The sequence below is a fragment of the Impatiens glandulifera genome, chromosome 5 (genome assembly GCF_907164915.1).
Source record: "Impatiens glandulifera chromosome 5, dImpGla2.1, whole genome shotgun sequence".
NCBI lineage: Eukaryota > Viridiplantae > Streptophyta > Magnoliopsida > Ericales > Balsaminaceae > Impatiens > Impatiens glandulifera.
In genome coordinates, this window is record NC_061866.1 from 43,748,255 (window position 1) to 43,762,472 (window position 14,218).

Below are 14,218 nucleotides of genomic sequence, written 5' to 3' on the forward strand. Positions count from 1 at the left end.
GATAAAAAAACCGATAATTTATCCTTTTATTTTATCGAATAATTGGTTCTAATTATTTCAGCTAACTGTTTTTTACTGTTTTTTCAGTTTAACTATTTTTTTTTTACCGATTTAACCAGTAATAATTTAATTATATAGTTTACCTTTGTATATTTAAATTTTAAAATAATTATGACTGTCCGATTCGATTATGACTGTCCGATTCGATTAACCGGAACTGATAGAACCCGATTCGATTAACCGGAACTGATAGAACCCGATTCGATTAACCGGAACTGATAGAACCCGATTCGATTAACCGGAACGAAAAGAACACGGTCAGTTGATAATAAGAAACAAATATAACAAAAACAATTTTTTTCCAAATTGAAACAAAATAAAATCATATTTCTTGTTATCACATGTTTGAAAAAAACTAAATTTTATGAAAAATCACAATGCTTTAATACATAATCAAGATCACAATCTAGTAAAAAAAATGCTAAATAAAGCAAAAATAAAAACACATTACAATCTAAAACATGATTCAAAATCAATCTTTTACCAAACTAAAAAGCTTTCAATTTAAACAATGACGGTTTTGTAACGAGATTAAAATTGTGACAAAATGTTAATTTCCAAATTGGATCGACCCAAATAATGGAAATGGTAGAAGGAAGATCTTCTAATTAGCTCCATGGATCGTCCCATCCTTTTGGACCTTCTCTTTTGACAAAGTCTATAATAGCTTGAACAGCCTCTTGCCCTCTGTTGGACAAAGAATGGTTTCCATGTTCAATTTCAACTTTCTCTGCCCCACCTAATGCTTTACACAATCTGCATTAATGTTTTCACAAGAATCATAGTAATTATGGTGATCAGAAATCAACCATAAATTTCTCACACACAACTCACAAACAAAAGTTATTGTCCTTGCCTGTTCACTAATGCTTTCTTATCAACATACTTGGGTACATACTCATCAGCCATAGAAAAGATCACCTGCAGGTAATGTATCTTTTTTTATCGGTTCTTGTTCAAAGAGAAATGAATGGTGTAAGAGAAAAACATAACTATGAAAACATTATTATATCTACCTGGCATGGTGTATTGGACATGTGGCCAAGCTTCATTTTCAATTGATCATCACTGAGATCAGAACTAAACATGTCGTCTTCCCCATTATACGCACATAGGGAGTGATATCTGCAATGTTATGCCTCATCATTATTACCCCATTTGGAAACACTTATTATCTCTGTTTTTGGATACCATTCCAGATCCAGAAATTTTGAATTTTGTTTTTGTATCTGTGAGGAGACCTAGATACAAAACATGCTCGTTTGAAAACAATTAGGTCTTGTTTGATGAAGGGTTAATTGGATTTACCCTTATCACATCATCAATCGAACCATTCAAATCATTAGCCAAAATACCAAATAACCCCGTATAAAGACATTTTGGTCATCTTACCCAAATAATCCTACATCAAACAAGGTTTTTACTTTTTACCAAGTAATAACCCAGATTATTTCTGTCATGACCCTATTTGAAAACACTTATTGTTATGTTTTTGTATGTTGGATATGTTTTCAGATACAAAAATTTTATTGAAAGTTTTATTTTCGTATTTGTAAACAATAAGTGTTTCCAAATGGTAAGTATCTCAATAAAATTAACGAGGAAAGAAAATAAATTGTTGGGTAATATTGCACCCGATGACAGAGGTTCATTCGTATATTTGCCTCTTTAAGCATTTATCACTCCTCTTACCTAAATGCAGTTACTGGAGCCTCTGAATCTGCTTCTCTAGGCATGAATTCCAAACCTCTACCTTCACTTATCATTTTCGAAGCCAGATCAATCATAGCAGCTGTTTCAGGGAGAGTTGCTCTGAATTCCCTGTCACTAACTGGAGCCTACACATTTTCCCAATCAGATTATAAGTCAAGTTGGTAATCGTAACATTCGATCATAAACATGATAAGCAAATATTGCTGTATTCTTCCATATAACATAGACATGAAATCTAGACTATCAATTATATACACACTCTGCATTTTTCTCGCAGTACTATACATTGAGTAATTGCACAAGTTAGATGTGTAAAATTCTGGGTTTCTCTTGCCATATACCTGCAAGATAGCTGCTCGGACTGCTCTGGAGCATGCTGCGTTTGTGTGCATGTAATAAACGATATCCTTGAATGTACGTCAATATGTGTAAAATGAAGATCAGTTAGATACTAAATCAGCAGGAAACAATATATAAGAGCTTGTTTGATCTTGGGTTTATTTGGATTTTTTTCATAATAATCCTTTCTCCAATCATCATTCAAATTATCGTCAAAATACCAAATTACCCAAATAATCCATCAAACAAGATTTTGATTTCATAATCTATTTTTCTTTCAGATAACCCCAGATCAAACTAGCTCTAAGTAGCTTCAAAGAAAGTTAACATTATAACTGAAAACTAGTCAGTCACCTGACAACCAGTGCTTTGTCCAAGAAGCACAACACCCTCAGATTCTTCTTTGTTTATCAAGTAATTGATTAACTGGTCAAGTTCCATTGCGTCCTGGTGTATACATTCAAGTATATGATGGTAGTCAGAGCATGAAGTGAAAATGAATAATACAAAAATGAACATCTGCAGCAGTTTAACCCAACTACAACGGTTTAGAAGTAATCATAGATCATGCCTACAAGAAGTGCGCAACCAAATACAGTTAAGCAAAAACGTTGAACTGACAGGAAATCACAACTTACTTGTTTCAAGCTAGAAGCACCATATCCACTATAAGAAGATGACATCAGAAACTGCACCAGAGACCATTTCTCTTTATCCAAAGAAATCGCTAAAGGTTCTAAGTAACTGCAGATAAAAATAAACACTTTTGAATTTCCCGACAACAATCAACTACAAGATTATCCAAATTTGGTGTATTTCCTTAATTTCAACAAACATTCAAGATTGATATAATGTCTTTTACTTCATCTAACAACAGGTCTTTGGGCAAAACAAATGTAAACCATAACATATAATTTTTTCATTTGCACATACTTTGTAGACAAGAACCCATCTGTTAGCCCACCAATAAAGATGACCTGCTGTTTGTAATCACCTGTTTTAAATGCAACCTGCAAGAAAGAAAAACAGTATCATCTAACACAGAGTACTAATCTAATCTAAACTGATGGATGAATTTTAGAATCCCCTTCAAACCCAACTTCCAAATGATGAAACTCTAGGTTATATGCAAGATTCTACTATTTGTTAAACAAAAAAAAATAGACCTGGATTGGCTTGGGGCCATACTTGAACATGACTCCTTGAAACTGCTTCTTCCGGTTCACCGGTCCGACGGTGTCGCTGGAAGAGGTAGTGTTTCCAGACAAATTTAGGCTTGATGACTTGTCGAGGCGGCCTCGAACGATGCCGGAGAACCATGAAGTAGTCGAAGTTGGTGGCGCAGAGGATGAGGATGATGAAGGAGTAGACGAGGAGGTTACGGGTGAGAGATCCATTGTTTTGATTCAAACAAGATCATGGGTGTGGCTGCGTCTTCTTCATCTTCTTCATTAACATCGAAAGATGTAAAAAAGCACTTCGATCAAGAATAAAGAATGTTCATTTCCTTCTTCTATCATTATCAATTCACTAGTCACCAGTCCCAAATCATTCTGAATGATTTCTCTTACACGAAAATTACCCTAAAACCAACATTTTAATTTATTATTTATTTTAGATATAATGTTTTTTATTTCTCTCATATCATTTTTTTTAATACTGAAAACATAATTTAATACTATTTTTTTTAAATGAGTATAAAATAAAATGATAAATATTAAAATTTCGCCTACCTAATTTATAATTTTTAAATAATTATCTTAAATAAATAAATTAAAAATAATTAAAAAATTAAAACCAAAATCTAATTAAATAATTAATTAAATTATTATTGTAAATCCTAACTAATTAAAAATAATAACCAAATAAAATAATTTGAAATAAATGTTTTATTCATTTTATCTCAAATTAATTTTAGAAAAATTGAAGAGAATTAAAATAAATAATTTAGAATAAATGTTGTATCTAATTTATTCCAAATAAATTATTTATTAAACCTAAAAATATATAAAAAATAATTGACAAAATATATGTCATATTTATTTAAAATATTTTAGATATTTTTAAGATTAAAAACAAAGTCAAAAGGGGTAAAGAAAAAACCGATTTCAAACAAACTCTTAAGGCTAAAAAATGTCAGTGATTCAGAGTAGACAAAACTCGGAAAAATCGTTGCAGCAGAAGCCATAGTCATCACATAGGCACTGGAATTCATTGAACGCCTAAGAGTTGTTCGCGTCGTCCGCTGCAACGGAGCAAAGGCGCGCTCAAGAAGCAAAGATCAATTAACGCGCACCCCAACGCCGTTAGCTGAAACGCGACAGAACACCCAATCGCGGACGAAACGCCAACAGAGCGTCTTACGTTCGATTTCTCGCCCAAAATGATGTCGTTTCACGCCTGGTTCATCGTCTTCCTCGCGATCACGAGTAGATAAGAACAACAACCATCTTTATTTTTCAAAGACAAAACTCTACCATTTCTCCACCTTTTGACCTCGTTCAGAAAGTGAAATGATCACACTACTTTGGTGATCATTTCCCTTACATCTAGACGCATCATTGATGCCTATGTCGGCAACTGGCCGGAAAACAGCCAAAAGACAATCAAGCCCACTTGGTTGATGAACCAACATTTATAGCCTCTCTTGATCAATCTGAAAGGAATAAATAAACTTAAAGCTTTTGGATTTTTAGAAATTTCGTGTAAAACTTTAAAGCTCAAATTCAAGCCTCCCTAAATCTTCCATAAGAGATGAGGAGTGTTCTCCAACTCTCGATAAGCTATTAATCATCCTCTATATTAAATTACCAGTTTGAATTGGAATTTTTACATTTCAGTTTTGACAGTTTTGTATATTGTTTAGTTATTCGATTTTTTTGATTGGGAAACGATCTTAGGATCATTTGTAAACTTTTTGTTGAAGCCAAACACAATTAATCAATCCACATAAAATCCCCAAATTTGAATTTAAAAAATTCAAAATCAAGTTTTTTATTCTTGAGCTATTCAAGAACAACAACCCAGAAGTCTTCCCAACATGTTTATAATGATGTTGGGAACCTATTTGGATCATTTCTAATCCATCTCGATTATGTTTAATCAAAATTAAAAATTATATAAAAAACAGTTATTGAATTGGTCAAAACAAACTGTCAATATTAATATTTTGGTACCAATCAATCATATAAAGTATAAGAAAGTTATTGACAAGCTCCTTACATTTCATTAAATCCCAAAACCAAAAAACCCGATTTTTGGTACCAAAATTGTTTTGGTTAAATATGACATCATCTATGTTGAATGACACTTCAGAATGATGTTCATAATGCTCCTAGGAGCTTTGTGAAGTTTCCTAGGCCCTAGGCCCCCGACTCAAAGGATCCGACCTCAAACAAAACTACAAAACCTGCAATTTTGATGTTCTTGAGAATCGGGAAACCTAGACCATATTTAGCTAGGACTGAGAGTTCTTAGTACCAAAGACCGAGGGAACTAACCCCAAGTCAACCCACAACCGAGAATTCTCAACACTTATGACCGAGGAAAAGTTAGTCAAGGCTAGCTCAGGACCAAGTGTTCTTCACACTTATGACCGACAAAGTTATCCTAGGCTAACCTATGACCGATAATTCTTGCACCCGACCGAGAATTCCCGCACCTAAGATCGAGGAATCCCACACCCGATAGAGGATTTTAGCACTCTAACCGAGGGACATCCGCACTCGACCGAGGGATATCCACATCCGACTGAAGATTCTAACCTCGGAATTGGGAGGCTTTAGCACCCCGACCGAGAATCCCAAACTAGGACCGAGGGGCTCTCAACCCCAAGATCTAGGGTTTTAGCCCAACCGATAAAAATCGCACCTAGGACCGAGAGCACCAGTCCTAGGGTCCGTTTGTTTTTACCTTTTAATTTCCAAAATTATTTTTGTAATCTTGGGAACCCAAACTATTTTCTAAAATTTCAAAAAAAATAGAAAATGATTTCAAAATATTTTTATAATGTTTTCATAAGAAATATTTTGATAAGGGCTCGTTTGAGATTTATTTTTAAATCCTAATGCCTTTACAAACTGATGTTTTTCAGCTATATTCATCCCTAGTCATCATCATTCGCAATATGTACCAACATTTAAATATGCAAAAACCTGTGTATGTTTAGGACCGGGATAATAATTGGTTAAAATAAAATGTGATTCAATCAATTTTCCAAAAGCCATGATTTTATAAAGTAGAGACTGTTTTTAAACCGGATACGGAGGATGGAGCGTAAAAGTCATTTCTCGAGTATCACCAAACTACATGTGAAAACGAAACTCCGGTTAAAAATATGTTTGTTTACATATGTATTTTTTTATTGATTTTAAACTAAAAATCAATTGTCGACTCTTTATTAAATAAATAATATTTTAAATTAATTTAAATATTTTTTTAAATCAAATTGCGGTTTGATTATCTTAATTTTAGATTATCTTAATTCTAAAAGCTTAAATGAAATATGTTAAAAAAAATTAATTATAATTATATTTAATTTTAAACATGTCTCATTTCATAAATCTTTTAAAATAATTTTTTATTTAAAATTTTTTGACACACAAATTAAGGTGAAAATTTATGAAATATCGATTTTTTTTTTTGGGACAAGAAATTTTTGAGTTAAAAAGACCTAATAAAAATCAATAATTTACAATAATTTAAATAATTAAATCTCAATTATTAAAGAACTTAAAAGGTAGTAATTTATTTGAATTTAGTTAAAATAAACTAGTATGTGTAAAACTAAAAGAAACAACTACATTTCTCAAAATTAGTATACTACAAATTAAGTATCTTACTATTTTACAACTTTTGTTTATTTAAAATTTTAAATCAGTTAAATTATTACAATTTTAATTTTTTTTTTTTTTGTATTTTATTAAAAACTTTATAAGTTTATAAATAATTTTGATTTTATAATTTATATTTATAAATTAAGAAAAAATATTAAAACAAATAAACTCCTATATGATTTTGTAATTATAATTTATTTTTGTCATTTGTTTACTATTATTTTTATATTTAATTATATATAAATAATAATATATGACTAAAATAAATTAAATATATAATTTAAAATAAATTCACATTTTTTTAGTTTACAAATTATCAACAAATATTAAAATAAAATTTTGATTTTGATATAATAAGCTGGTTCGTTTACTGCCATTTGTTTTAATAAATTTTGGGCCTCATGAAAACAATCCAAAACAGATGATAGCCTCAAAAAATGCAAATCAAGTTTGATAACGGGATGGATCAAAATTCAAAACCCATGAAGGTATCACTAATTATGAGGCCCATTCAAAAATTATGGCCCATTAAATTAAAAAGATTATACTAATTAAAATTTTAACAAAAATAAAATATATAATATTAATATCTATTATATAAAAACTTTCATATTATATATTAAAAATATTAATATGATTAAAAAAATATTTAATTAATTCATAATATATATTTATTAATTAAATAAATAATTATTTAATTAAGCCATATAGAGGTTGGCCTATGCAATAGGCTAGATTGCCTCCCATGGAGGAATAAGGGAGAGAATTTAGGAGATGAAATAAAGGAGAGAATGACGTTTCACTACATCACTAGTTGAAAAAACATAAAAGAATGAGGAGAAAGAGAAAAATAGAAAAAAACTTGTTAATTTTTCGTCTAATCAAATTCGCCATGTCATTTCCTATATTAAATTTCATCTCCCAATCATTTCTCTCTGTCACATGAGACCTAACTGCATATTAAGTGCCCATGGATAAAATAAGTTCCTACCTAAGTAGGACTGGGTTGCTCTAGACTGATTCTAATTAATTTTTTTGTGAACAAATTTATGAACATTTTAAGAAATATACCACTGTATCAAATGAAAAGTCATTACAATAAAGTAAAACAAACATATATATTTGTTTTTATGGGTGCCCGATCATGGTTTGTTAGATCAAGATCCTTTGAATGTGATGTCTAAAAGAACTTTTCGAATCACGATCTTTAGGGCTACAAATTAAAAAAAACGATTAAACCTCTGACTCGTATAATTTTGGTAATTGCAAGAACTTGTAGAAGTTTTGCAAATATTGAAGCATGTTCAAATTGTGAATAATAGAAAGCTGGTAACTATAATGTAATAATTTGAGTAGAGGTATAAGATGTGTGTATTTAGATATTATTCATATATATACTCTATACGGTTGTTTGTATATTTGTTACATACAATAAAGATATCGATTTTTCGAAAAAAAGAGAGGTTGAAGTATCCTAAGCGGCAAATGAAATGATCACCCATAGATTCTTCTAAACACCATATAATAATCAACTAAGCACGCCCTTAATCTATCTTTGCTTGATAATGATTGCTTTCTAATGGTAATTAACATGTTTTTGTATGGCTATTATACTTTTTAATTTATCTTTTTGGTGCTTATCCCACTCATTTGCATGCTACAAAACCTTAATGGCTTTAATGCTACTTTATAATTAATTAACTAATTCATGTACTATAAAAGATAATTTTATTTTTGTGTGAGTGTGATTCTTCTCTAATAGTGTATATTTACTAAGACAAATATTTCTCTAATTGTATCTTATGACCTTTTTAATAAACTTTGTTCCTAATATTTTTCAGCTTTTTATTAAAAATCAACTAGGGTTTCTAATGTTTTTCAATTTGGACAACTTTAATAATCTCGTACTCCTTAGCTTAATTTTAAATTGTATTACAAACATACATAAGAAAAATATCCGTACAAAAAGGGCCCATTAATGTTAATAAACGAAAGATTATTTATTTAAAAATGATAATTAAAAAGCAAAAACACATTTAATTTGAAGATATTATTAATTAGGTCAAGCCATTTCATGGACAATAACTATTCATGACGGAATGATGATGATTTGGTACAAAAGTAATGACTATATATATATTTATATAAATATATATAAACCTTCCCTACCGAAAAGAAGAATGCTAAAAATCAACCTTCAATGGAATTTGGTACAATAGTGTGCTTATCATCATAGCAATTTCTCTATATACTATATATATATATATATGATTTCATTTGAAAGTGTTTTTATAAAAAGAATAAATATATTTAATGCCAATTAAATGATAAAGTTACTATAAATAATATTGTAAAAGAATTAATTTAAGTTTAATAATTAATACATTTTTTTGTGTATTCATAGTAAAAGACTAAGAGGGAAGGATTTAGAACATGATTGACATAGCAAGAATGACTATAAGAGAATCCGTCATTGTTGGATAACAGGAAGCTTTCGAGATTTTTGGAATTTGTTAGAAGACGAATGTAAATTTGGTTCCAATCAAGTCGAAAGTTGCTAAATACATAAAGGATCACGTCAAAATAAATTTGTAGACATTCAATTTTTACAACAAAAAAATAAAATAAATTTGTCAGAAATAAAACGCGTACACAATTGTATGTAGTAACTCTTGTATAATACGAATTCACGATAAAATTCCATTTTTGAACAATTTGAGTTATTGAGTTCTTCATTACTACACTATTATTCGAACTTTTTTATCAAATGAAGAAATTATTTAGGATTTTTTTGAGTTGAATCAAGGAAAAAGTTGAGGGAATAGATTGATACAAGAAGAAGATGATAAAAAAGATGTTGAGCTATTGCTCTTCAATTTTAAATTCGTAAGTGAACAATTAGAATATTCAAATATTTTTATATAGAAGATCTGCATATTTTAACACAATTATGCTACAAAATAAAATACTAACAATGCCTAACAACTTGATTGAAAAACATAACAAACATAAATAATTTATTTAGTAATTTACATAATAGTTGTCATAATCTTGATAACTCTTCCTTTGCAGGTGACTTCTCTTTCTCCATAGGATCAATCTTCAAATTTTGGATTCCTTACGTGATAAGTAACTTTCTATCTAAAGTTAATTCGTCAATTTTCTTTAATTCAAATTTATTCAATTTCAAAACTTAATCCAAGATCTTGGATCATCATTCTTAGGCTTAAGTTGGATGAAGATGATCCATAAATGTTTTTCATGTAATTTGTAATTGATATGTATTAACTTAATCGAATTGTGAATTGTGTTGAGGTTTCAAGGATTTCATATATTTTTATATAAAATAGTAAAATGAGATTTCAAGAAATAAAAGGATCAAGACGTGATCGAAATTGAATTAGAGAAAAAAGAAGACGAAGAATTAAAGGATGAAAAAGAAGAAGAATTAGAGTAAGGAAAAATGAAAGAATCAAGGAATGAAAGTAAAGAAAAATCAGAGGAATGAAGTAATAAGAATGCAGTAGAAAAAAGTGAAAGAGAAACATAATTATTTTAATCATATTTGTGCTAGCTCCTCTAAAGTGAAACTAATTTAAGGGAATGAGGTCAATGCTCACAAACAGTTATCATCAAATGCAACACTTCAATCACCAATAATGAAGACTAGGGCCAAACATGTGATTAGGTAAAATGGTTGGGCTGCGAGAGCATCAGATTGGGATCCGAAAGTAGAGGAAATGCTATTGTCTAAATTGAACAAGAATGTTAAGTAAAAATGTTAAGTAGTATGATTTGTATGCTTTAGTTGTCTGTTTATGTAATCTCTACTTTTTGTTTGTTTCTAATCAGATATTTTAGGGTCATTTGATTCTTTTAATCAAAGATAGAGTTTGTCTAAATTTGATAATTGATCATTTCCCCACTTTTGAGTTCTTAATAAAATGATGTTAAACTATTTTCCGATAATAATAATAATAATATTACTTCACATTATATTATGTGGGCCAAAATAAAGTCCATACCAAGTTGGGTCTCTCCAACTAAGAGGAAAAAACCCAACAAACTCCCCCGACCGACTTGTTGGAGGACAATGTCAACCCGACAACCGAGCGACAGAACTCGAACTTATTTCGTGACAATATCTTTGTCATCATATCTGATCCATTATCATATGTATGAATCTTTTCGAGTTCAAATATCTTATCATCAAAAATACCACGAATCTAGTGATAACGAACTTCAATGTGTTTCAACTTTGAGTGAAATTAAGAATTGGCAAGATGAATTGTACCTTGATTATCAAAAAATAAAACATACCTTTTTGTTTCAAATCAAGTTCTATTGTAAATTTTAAACCTCAATAATTCTTTTGTTGTTTCCACAACTATAAGTTCGACTTCAAAAGTAGAAAGAACAACACACTTTTTTAATTTAGATTGTCAAGCCACGACTCCACCGACAAAAGTATCATGAAATAGATTTTCGATGATCCAGGCTTTCGTCCAGATCCAAATTAGTATATACAATTAACATAAGCTTCTCACATCCCAAAATTAGTTGTAGATTCTATATTTTTCAAAGATATCTCATAATCCACTTCACAACTTCCCAATGATGTCTTCTTGAATTTGACAAATATCTACTCACCAAATAAACAATGTGCGCTATATTGGGTGTACAAACTATAGCGTACATAAGACTACCAATTATGGATTATTCTTTATAAACGACTTCTCATCATCAATAGAAGAACAACCAATATGATTAAGCTTAAAGTGAGAAGCTAAATAAATAGATACCACTTTAGCTTTGTCCATATTTAAGTGTTGAATAACTTTTTTAATGTACATCTCTTATGACAAATATAATTTTCAGGTATCTCGGTCATAGATAATTCGAATCACAAGAATTTGGCGTGCTGGTCCTAAATCTTTCATGGAAAACGACTTACTTACAGTCTCTTTTAGCTCACTGAGTTTAAAAATATTTGTTACAACAATCAACTTCATTTCTAGAGCCAATATAAAAAAAATCATTAGTATTTAAAAGATTACCAACAATTAATCCATACCTTGATTTTCAGTTTGATCGTTGTTGATGTTTATCGAGTTAAGAGCAACTGGAATTTGATTCATTTCAATTATATCCTCATTTACTTGAGTGAGAACAACATCGTATACTTTTTCAATATTTTTAATGGTATAATACTCCATAAATATAGTCTCCATCGCGACTATAAATAAGTTTCTTATTAATCACGATAAACTTCATATTAATCGTATCAAAGAACCAATATCCAAACGCATCCAATCCTTAACCAAAAACCACACAATTCTTAGTCTTGTCTTCCAACTTTGACCTCTCATCTTTGAGAATACGCACATAAACCATACACTCAAATAATAAAAAAATGATCATAAAATATATTTTTACCACTACAAACATGGTTCAGAACATCAAAGTTCAAAGGAACAAATGGTGTGAGGTTTAACACATGTACCACTATACTCAATGCTTCACCCAAAAATTATCTTGGCAACTTGCTTGTGAAAGCACACATCTCACACTTTTCTACTAGTGTGCTATTTATTATTTCAGCTAGTCTATTTAACTACGATATTTTCAGAGGCGATTTTTGTGGATGAATACCTTGTTGTCGACATTACTAATCAAAAGGTCCAATGTACTCTCCTTCGTTATTCGTTCGAATGCACTTCACTTATTTTCAATTTCCCTCTCAATTGAGGCTAGAATCACTTTGAATGTGTCTAATACTTGAACTTTTGTCCTTAATGTATTGGTCCACACCTTTCAAGAATAGTCATCAATGAAGGTTACAAAATAATATGCACCACCAAGTGATCTTGACTTTATTGGCCCACATACATCAGAATACACAAAGTCTAGTAATTTTGTTTTTCTTTTCGATTAAGATGATCTGAACATCTCTTCAAGTACACATTTGAAACCCCACATAACACATTCTTTTAGCCAAAATAGCTAAACATTTCTCGTTAATATGAGCCAAACGTTTGTGTCACAACTCAAAAGAAGAATTAGTTTCACAAGTGTTGATGTAACATTTAAATATTCCAGAACGAACAATATAAAAATTCGAAAGCCTCTTTCCTTAAGAAACATTTATTGATCCATTTTTAATCTTCCATTCACCATCCGAAAAAGAATTACAGAAACCTTCATCATCCAATATTCTAACCGATAAAAGATTGAAGCGAATGTTAGGAATATACTCAATCCCTTTTAGAAAAGAGTAGTGTCATTGGTCATCTCCACACAATATTACCAATTATAACTATTTTAGTTTGATCAGTATTGCCCATACGAGCAATAACAAAATCACTAGACTAATATGTTAAAAAAAAATCTCATCGTGATCTAGCATGAGTAGAAGTACCACTATCGACAATTCAATCCATCTCATCACAAGACAGATTAACATTCTCAACATCATTATGAATTTTACCTTTTTGTGGTTGGAAGTAGTGACTGTGTTTTGATTTTTTTCTTGTTCTATTTCTTTTTTAAAACATTTTTTTCTTGATATGGCCTTTCAAATCACAATGATGACACTCAAAATTTGCCCACTTATTGGAAGCTCCAAGAGATTTGCTATGATTAATTACATCTCGTCATTTACTTCTCCCCTGGATTTTGTAACTAAGACCTCAGATTGTAAAGAACAATCTTGTGTCTTTCGTCTCATCCCTTCATTCGACCCACTACTTTTTTACTAAATCCATTGAGAGAACACTATATGTAGCAAAATTTGACAAAGTCATTTTAAAAGTCTACCATGAGTTTGCATAGTACTAAGTAGACATAAACATTGTATATCGCCATCAAAGTTGAGTTTCATCGCCTCCAATTGATTAATAATTCTCACAAAAGTATTCAAGTGGTCAGTCATCGGAGAACCAACTTGATACCATAAGGACATCAATTGTATGATAAAAAACAATTTATTATTACTAGTATTTATCTCCTACAATTTTCAAGTTTAGTATAAAGAGTACAAGTATCTGTAATAGAGATTACATGGTTTAAAACATTGTCATCAACTCATTGATAAATATAACCACATACTTGTCTATGCAAAATTTTTAATCATCCATACTATTTTCTACAGACTTGATAGAATAGAACATTGGGAAATGAAAACGTTTCACATACATCAAATTAATCTTCCAGATATTATAAGAACCATTCAAGCTCACCATTTTAGATGTGTTAGTCTACATCCTTATACT

The 14,218-nt window shown here is 30.2% G+C and overlaps 1 protein-coding gene across 1 annotated transcript; it reads right to left on the bottom strand.

The window, feature by feature from the left end:
- Positions 1 to 497: 497 nt before the first annotated feature.
- On the bottom strand, positions 498 to 3,660 carry LOC124939886 (UPF0613 protein PB24D3.06c-like). The gene is made up of 9 exons (XM_047480342.1): positions 3,279 to 3,660; positions 3,046 to 3,122; positions 2,751 to 2,856; positions 2,467 to 2,559; positions 2,115 to 2,180; positions 1,753 to 1,898; positions 1,077 to 1,185; positions 917 to 981; positions 498 to 816 (listed from the first exon to the last, which is right to left on the bottom strand). Exons 1-9 carry the CDS (start codon positions 3,507 to 3,509, stop codon positions 669 to 671), a joined length of 1,041 nt encoding a protein of 346 aa, XP_047336298.1. The 5' UTR covers positions 3,510 to 3,660; the 3' UTR covers positions 498 to 668.
- Positions 3,661 to 14,218: the final 10,558 nt, after the last annotated feature.